This window comes from Alosa pseudoharengus, unplaced genomic scaffold, assembly GCF_046254945.1.
Source record: "Alosa pseudoharengus isolate Yale_2024_CS ecotype anadromous, Long Island Sound unplaced genomic scaffold, YU_APseudo_1.1 YU_APseudo_1.1_scf_17, whole genome shotgun sequence".
Classification (NCBI taxonomy): domain Eukaryota; kingdom Metazoa; phylum Chordata; class Actinopteri; order Clupeiformes; family Clupeidae; genus Alosa; species Alosa pseudoharengus.
In genome coordinates this window covers 33,051,803-33,059,302 of record NW_027468640.1, presented here as the reverse complement: position 1 = coordinate 33,059,302, position 7,500 = coordinate 33,051,803, and the positions used below count along the sequence as shown (strand labels likewise).

The 7,500-nt window shown below is 42.7% G+C and overlaps 1 protein-coding gene across 1 annotated transcript in view; it reads right to left on the bottom strand.

Annotated features, from left to right (window-relative positions):
* The window catches only part of arap2 (ArfGAP with RhoGAP domain, ankyrin repeat and PH domain 2), a 79,104-nt gene that overhangs the window by 55,442 nt on the left and 16,162 nt on the right, over nucleotides 1–7,500 (bottom strand). The window contains exons 8-10 of the mRNA XM_076288404.1: nucleotides 3,966–4,051; nucleotides 2,719–2,901; nucleotides 215–389 (exon numbers count right to left, since the gene is read on the bottom strand). Coding sequence (XP_076144519.1) covers nucleotides 215–389; nucleotides 2,719–2,901; nucleotides 3,966–4,051 — 444 coding nt within the window. The remainder of the gene's footprint in view (nucleotides 1–214; nucleotides 390–2,718; nucleotides 2,902–3,965; nucleotides 4,052–7,500) is intronic.

Genomic DNA, 7,500 nt, shown 5'->3' with positions numbered 1-7,500 from the left:
TTGAAAGTTGTGACTCACATGATAGGATTTGTGTACCTGTAAAAAGGATTTGTGAACCCGTAGCCCCTATTTTGTGTTAACAAGATATAAAAAAATATGTACAACTTCAACTTTACTGTTACACATTTATTACTTTAGTGTGCACATGCAAAATCTGCAGTTAAATCTGCTCGCCACTTTTGCACCCAATATACCTTCATACTCTGGTCCCCACCTGAGAGCTTGTTGTGGTAGAGGAACTCCATCTGCAGTCGCTGGGCGGCCTTCTGGGCCAGCAGGTAGGGTGTGGAGTGGCCAGGGTTGCCCGTGGCACACATGACGTCCGCCCCGCTGAACACCAGCGCCATGGTCCGCAGCACGTCCGGCAGCACCACTGCTGCACACAGGGCCTAAGTGTGTATACACACACATAGATGCATAAACACACACACACACACACACACACACACACACACACACACACATAGATGCATAAACACACACACACACACACACACATAGATGCATAAACACACACACACACACACACACACACACACACACACACACACACACACACACACACACACAGATGCATAAACACACACACACACACACACACACACACACACACATAGATGCATAAACACACACACACATGCATAAACACACACACACACACACACACACACACACACACACACTCAAGTTGCCAACACACATAGACACACACATACTGTAGGCTGTGCAAGCATGATGGACAGCATCTGTCAACACATTTCTCCAATACCACACAAAATCAGCAGATAGGTGACGAAAATATGGTGAAACACACACACACACAGACACAGACACACACACACACACACACACACACACAGATGTTCCAGACACCTTTGCTTACTTTTGTTCTTATTTAGTATCTTATTTGTACCATGTAATCCCTACAGATACTACTATAGCATGTTATGCATATAAACTCTCTACTACAGGCTATGAAGTGGAAGTTGATTCATCCTCATGTGATTATCGAAAATACACAAACCACTTACGAGCAGTTTGCATATGGTTGGAATTTTTGTGATTTGTGTGTGTGTGTGTGTGTGTGTGTGTGTGTGTGTGTGTGTGTGTGTGTGTGTGTGTGTGTGTGTGTGTGTGTGTGTGTGTGTGTGTGTGTGTGTGTGTGTGTGTGTGTGTGATCTGTGGGAATACCAGATCAGGTTGGCTCAAATCAGAGAAGAGTGGAAGAAAGAGAACAATGAAGACAGATAGATTTGATAAGCTCTGTCCCTCTCTGTCTCTGTCTCTGTCTCTGTCTCTGTCTCTGTCTCTGTCTCTGTCTCTGTCTCTGTCTCTGTCTCTCTCTCTCTCTCTCTCTCTCTCTCTCTCTCTCTCTCTCTCTCTCTCTCTCTCTCTCTCTCTCTCTCTCTCTCTCTCTCTCTCTCTCTCTCTCTCTCTCTCTCTCACACACAGTCAAGAATCAAGAGTCAATTCTTAGAGGCAACACAAACTTGGAACAGACCATGAAGGGTAAAAAGACTCATGTGTAGCCACACTATACAACATGTACACACATGCACACACACAAACATGCCACAAAGCACTCATTGCCATTACTCTCATATTACTCTCAGCTCTTAATCTACTTCTGGAAGAATGTCTCCCTCTTTCCCTCCTTTCCAACTCTCTCTCTCCCCCCCATCTTTTCTGCTCCCTGTGCTGCCCCACTTACCAAAACAATAACAGGCTGATCTCTGTTAGTGCTGACTCTGGTAGAATCAGTCTTCCGCACTCAACCCCCCCCCCCCCCCTCTCTCTCTCTCTTTAAGGGGGCGCTCAGAATAGTCCTGCATCCTCACGTTGGGAGCACTCAAGAAACAGATCAACAAACAGCCAGGAGCCAAGCGAGCAAGACGGCAGCACAAGCGCTCCATCCATGGAGCGCAGTCTCACAAGCTCATTCTCTCATCTGCATACCGTCTTCAGTGGGCAACAGAGGAAGCGATCAACATTATCTGGTGAGGATGGTTCTTGAGGGGGCCTTCTGTATGGCGCTTTTCAAGTCTTTATTACCTCAACAGAGGTGGTAATGTGTTAGGTGTGATTTATCAGTCTGTTTCTTTGTCTGCCTGCCTGATTCTTAGGATTACACCATTACTCAAAAATACCAATTCCAATTTTCATGAAACTCCGTGGAAAGATGTGTTATGGGTCAAGAAAGACCCCGTTTTTGGAGAATGTACAACTAACAGCACCTGTTCCACGAATGACCTGATTAGTCACTTTTGAATGGGTCCCCACACATCCAACAAATACTCATACACGCTGCCAACCCAACCACCCCCCCCCCCCCACACACACACACACACACACACACACACACACACATTTACACAGACACACACACTTGAATTAGACACAAGGTCCCTACCATACACATCCAGCACACACAAACACATCAACCTGCCCCCCCCCCCAGCCCCCCCCCCCACGCACACACACACCATGTTTGTTTGTTTGTCTGTCTGCCTGTTTCTTACACGATTACACGATTACTCAAAAAATACATGAAACTCCGTGGAAAGATGTTTTATGTTTTACGTTTTTGGAGAACGTACAGTATGAACGAATGAGTCTCCACACATCCAACAAATATGCATACATACAGATACATGCACCCACACACACACACACACACACACACACACACACAAACACACACACACACACACTGCTCACCTTGTTGAGGTCGTCCTGGCTGCTGAGGCCCTCCAGTGTGTGCCGGTACTTCCTCTGGCGGTACTTCCTGCGGTGGAAGGTGGCCCGCTGCTCGGCCGACGCACCCATGTGGAGCTCGTCCTCGGGGCTCAGAGTGGCCGCCCAGAAACTGTTGGCGTTCTTGTTCCCCACCTCCAGAAAGAGCTGGCAGAGAGAGACAGGGAGAGTGAGAGAGAAAGGAAGAGAGAGAGAGGGGAAAGATGAAGGGAAAAGAGGAAGACACAGGGAAAGTAAGTGAGTGAATGAGTGAGTCCACATCCACTCTGCACCCTCCTTAACAAATACCTTTCGTCTACATTCATCACAGCTCACCCCCACTATTCCTACAAATATCCCCATATACCCATCTACACACCCTTCATCCAATATACTCGTGTATGTACCATGTACCCATCTCTACATTCTACACACCCTTGAATTTCCCCTGGGGATCAATAAAGTATCTATCTATCTATCTACACTGTCTCATTGACACATTCTACACCCATATGCCCATGTCTACACACCCATAGACATTCTACACTCATATGCCCATGTCTACACACCCATCTCTACATTCTACACCCATATGCCCATGTCTACACACCCATAGACATTCTACACACCCATAGACATTCTACACACCCATAGACATTCTACACCCATATGCCCATGTCTACACACCCATCTCTACATTCTACATCCATTAACCCATGTCTACACACCCATAGACATTCTACATCCATTAACCCATGTCTATACACCCGTAGACATTCTACACGCAAATGCCCATGCCTATACACCCATAGACATTCTACACCCATATGCCCATGTCTACACACCCATAGACATTCTACACCCATATGCCCATGTCTACACACCCATAGACATTCTACACCCATATGCCCATGTCTACACACCCATAGACATTCTACACCCATATGCCCATGTCTACATACCCATAGACATTCTACACCCATATGCCCATGTCTACATACCCATAGACATTCTACACCCATATGCCCATTTCTACACACTCATCTCTACATTCTACATCCATTAACCCATGTCTACACACCCATAGACATTCTACATCCATTAACCCATGTCTACACACCCATAGACATTCTACACGCAAATGCCCATGCCTACACACCCATAGACATTCTACACCCATATGCCCATGTCTACACAGCCATAGACGCATGTTAGGCGTGTGCTGCCCTCACCTCCACCAGCTCGTTGCTCCAGATGCTGCTGTCCAGCTTCAGGCTCCGTACCTGAGAGATGCTGGGACCCAGGAACCGGTGCTGCGCTGCACAATCACATGAACAGACAAGCGGTCAGATGCAGAGACACAGGTAATCTCATCTCATATCTTCTGGAACTTTCATTTCCTTTTTTCACATTGTTTGTTTTCATTAGTTTGAAGTTTTTAAAAATGCATATATTTTATTTTTGTTTGCACTTCATTTAATTTCATTTAGTTCATTTAAACTTATTCAGTCCATTAGTTCTTTCACCATCAATAGCACTACTAGTAGTAATTCACAGTAACATTAAGAGACACTGCCGTTGAATCAGTCAACTGCTGAGCCATCTTCTGGTAAATGGTGAATTTCAAAATAAAAGTCACATTAGACTTGTATGAGGGTGAAACACATCTCCATCTGGGATAATTATTCCAAAGTAGCACACAGAGGGAGAATGGTCCTCCACACAGAAATGCATTTACAGCGGGGAAATAAGTATTGAACGGGTCAACATTTTTGTTCAGTAAGTATACCTCCAGTGAGGCTATTCGCATGGAATTTTCACCAGACATTAGTATGAATTCAGGTAATTCACACATATAAAATAATTGTATTATGTGTACTAAAGTGGAATGACACAGGAAAAAAGTATTGAACACCAGAGGCGGACAGAGTACACAGCTTCATTACTTGAGTAAAAGTACAGATACCCTTTGCTAAATTTTACTCAAGTACAAGTAAAAGTACAACAGTCAGATGTCTACTTAAGTAAGTAAAAGTACTGAAGTACTTGTTTTTAAAAGTACTTGAGTATCAAGAGTACAAGAGTAGCCTACATTTTCTAAATATTGCATTACCACTACAGTGCTTACATTTATGTACAGAAACGTCCTACATGGAGTTATGCAAAATGTTAATGTTAATGCCTTGGAGAATGTAAAAGGTATTGGAAGTAAAATCAAGTCATTTTCATCTTTTTACCATGTTGCCAGGGATGGGCAGTATTTCTAATATATGTATTTAAAATACGTATTTCAAATACAAAATACTATTTTGTAATTGAAACACTTGAAGCGAAAACTATTATTAACTTGTTCAGAAAATTGAAATAGTCTGGCGAGGTGGGGCCACAGGTTGGCACATTCCCGGGATGGACCTGCTGCGTTATATCTAAATCTGACCATGGAGTTGACTTTGGCGGAAAGCTGAAGGTGATTGCTGGTAGGCTGTCCCAATCAGTGGCACCTGCACAATCTAATCACGTTTGAGAGGGAAACAACAAATTGAGGGTTTCCGAGATTTTTCTTTTTTCCTTTTTTTTTAGAAGTAGTAACGGGTACTCACTAGGGGTGTAACGGTTCATGTATTCGTATTGAACCGAAACGGTACGGGCGTCACGGTTCGGTGCATGAATTTACACGGAGAATACACGGTATAAAAATACATAAAACTCGTGTGCGGATTAATTAATGTCATGCGCAATTACTGTTAAGTAGCGAGAGTTACGGGAGTTCTTTAGCGACACCTAACGCTAATCTGTAGCCTCGCCTTAGCTCTGAAGCTCTGACTGGCGCCTATGTTTTTTTTTGTCAGGTCGTCAGTCGAGTCCGTCAGTCATTAGCAGCACTAAGGTTAGACCCACAAGAGTTAGAGGATCCGCTGGTCTATTTAAGATCGCAAGTTTGAGAACTTCAGTTACAGTAACGTTAGTACAGGCGAAAGAGTGCATAAGATGAAACTGTGTGTCAGCGTTGTTCAGCAGTTATTGGGTATGTGAGTGGAATAAATGCGACACATATTCGAAGCCATCACCCAGATGGTGTAGGCTACCAATCACTGAAACGAGGGGAAAAAAACTTCCCCTGCGCTTTAGCAGCCTTTGGATACACATACAAATAGGGCCAAAACCTATGGCTTAAATTAAATGATTTCGTAATGACAGAAAGCTATGTAAATCGCATGGTAATTACCTTTATGTTGGGGTAACTTGTAACTTCTCACATGAGGAGCTGGTAGTGTTAAGTGCATAGACAGTAAAATAAAGTGACAACGCTAACCAGGCTAATAAACAAACCATGCTAGTACGGTGAGTTAACGTCAAAGGGCAAAGTCACGTGACTTCTAGTTGTAGTCTGTTTATGAAATGAAAGGAGCAATTTCGTTTTAAAAAAAAAGGCAAAATAGTGTGATATTTTCACAGTTAGTAGGCTAGATTATTACTTTACACACAATGAAAAATATTGAGGCAAATTGTAGACCCTTCCATATACAACTAAACACAGATGTTGAAGGTCTTGCTTAAGTGGATTTTTAAAAATAATTTTTCTATGTAATTTGCACTTTCAGAAATAAGAGATGCTGTAGGCCTATTTTCAGTTTTATAGCTGATTGTCTTATTTTGTTTACAAGTTACAGATGGAGTCTGGGTACTTATTGTACTGTTTAGCCTATATCTTACACACTTCAGGCTGTTGCAGATAGCTCAGGGAAGAGACTGTATGACACTAGGTGGTACAGCCTGAGACATGCACAATAAAAAAAATGCTTTCTGCATTTTTGTTTTGCTTTTCCCTCCATTGTACCGAACTCGTACCGAACCGTGATGTCCGAACCGAGGTATGAACCGAACCGTGACTTCTGTGTACCGTTACACCCCTAGTACTCACGGTTATAGATAGAAATGTAGTGGAGTAAAGAGTACAATATTTGCCCCTCAAATGCACTTGAGTAAAGTAATGAGTACTCCCCAAAAATGATACTTGAGTAAAGTACAGATCCCTCAAAATTGTACTCAAGTACTGTACTCAAGTAAATGTACTCCGTTACTGTCCGGCTCTGTTGAACACGCTAAGAAAAAGCGGTACACCAAGGTAAGGAAAGGCAGGAACGAGTTGGAATTTACAGTATAAGTATGCATACCTTTTTACTGGGGCATGTGCCCATACTGAACTGCTGTGCCCCAGTAAAATCTCAAGTCCAGTTTTAACTCATCACATATCACACAGCATATCATGTGAATGAGCGGAATCTATGCTTTCCAATCATATTAGCGCCAGGTTGCTGTTCACGAGAAAATTAACATTGAACTTACATGCAGTTTAAGGAAATTTAATCATGTTTGCATTCTGCACAGCCATTACTCTTGGTGAAATATCTCACAAACTCTTCATTCAAAACATGACAAACCCTATAGCACAATAAACAGCAGACCTTACCTAATACGAGGAAAGCATGCCTTTGTACAATAAGCGGTTCTAGAGTAGGCCTAATCCGGTTTTGAAATTGCAACAAATGTCTTCATGGTCTCCAACTTCGGGCCGAAATTATACTGTATTTTAATGTAAACTATAATTTTTTTTGTAAATTGCTTAGCCACAGAGTATCCCACTATCATGGTTCTTATTGCCAGCCAGATTCCAAACAATCCTATTTACACAGATATGAATATTTCTACTGGCATGCTTCCTTGCCTTTCGATTGACATTAATGCAAAAATATGAAGAAAAAAAGT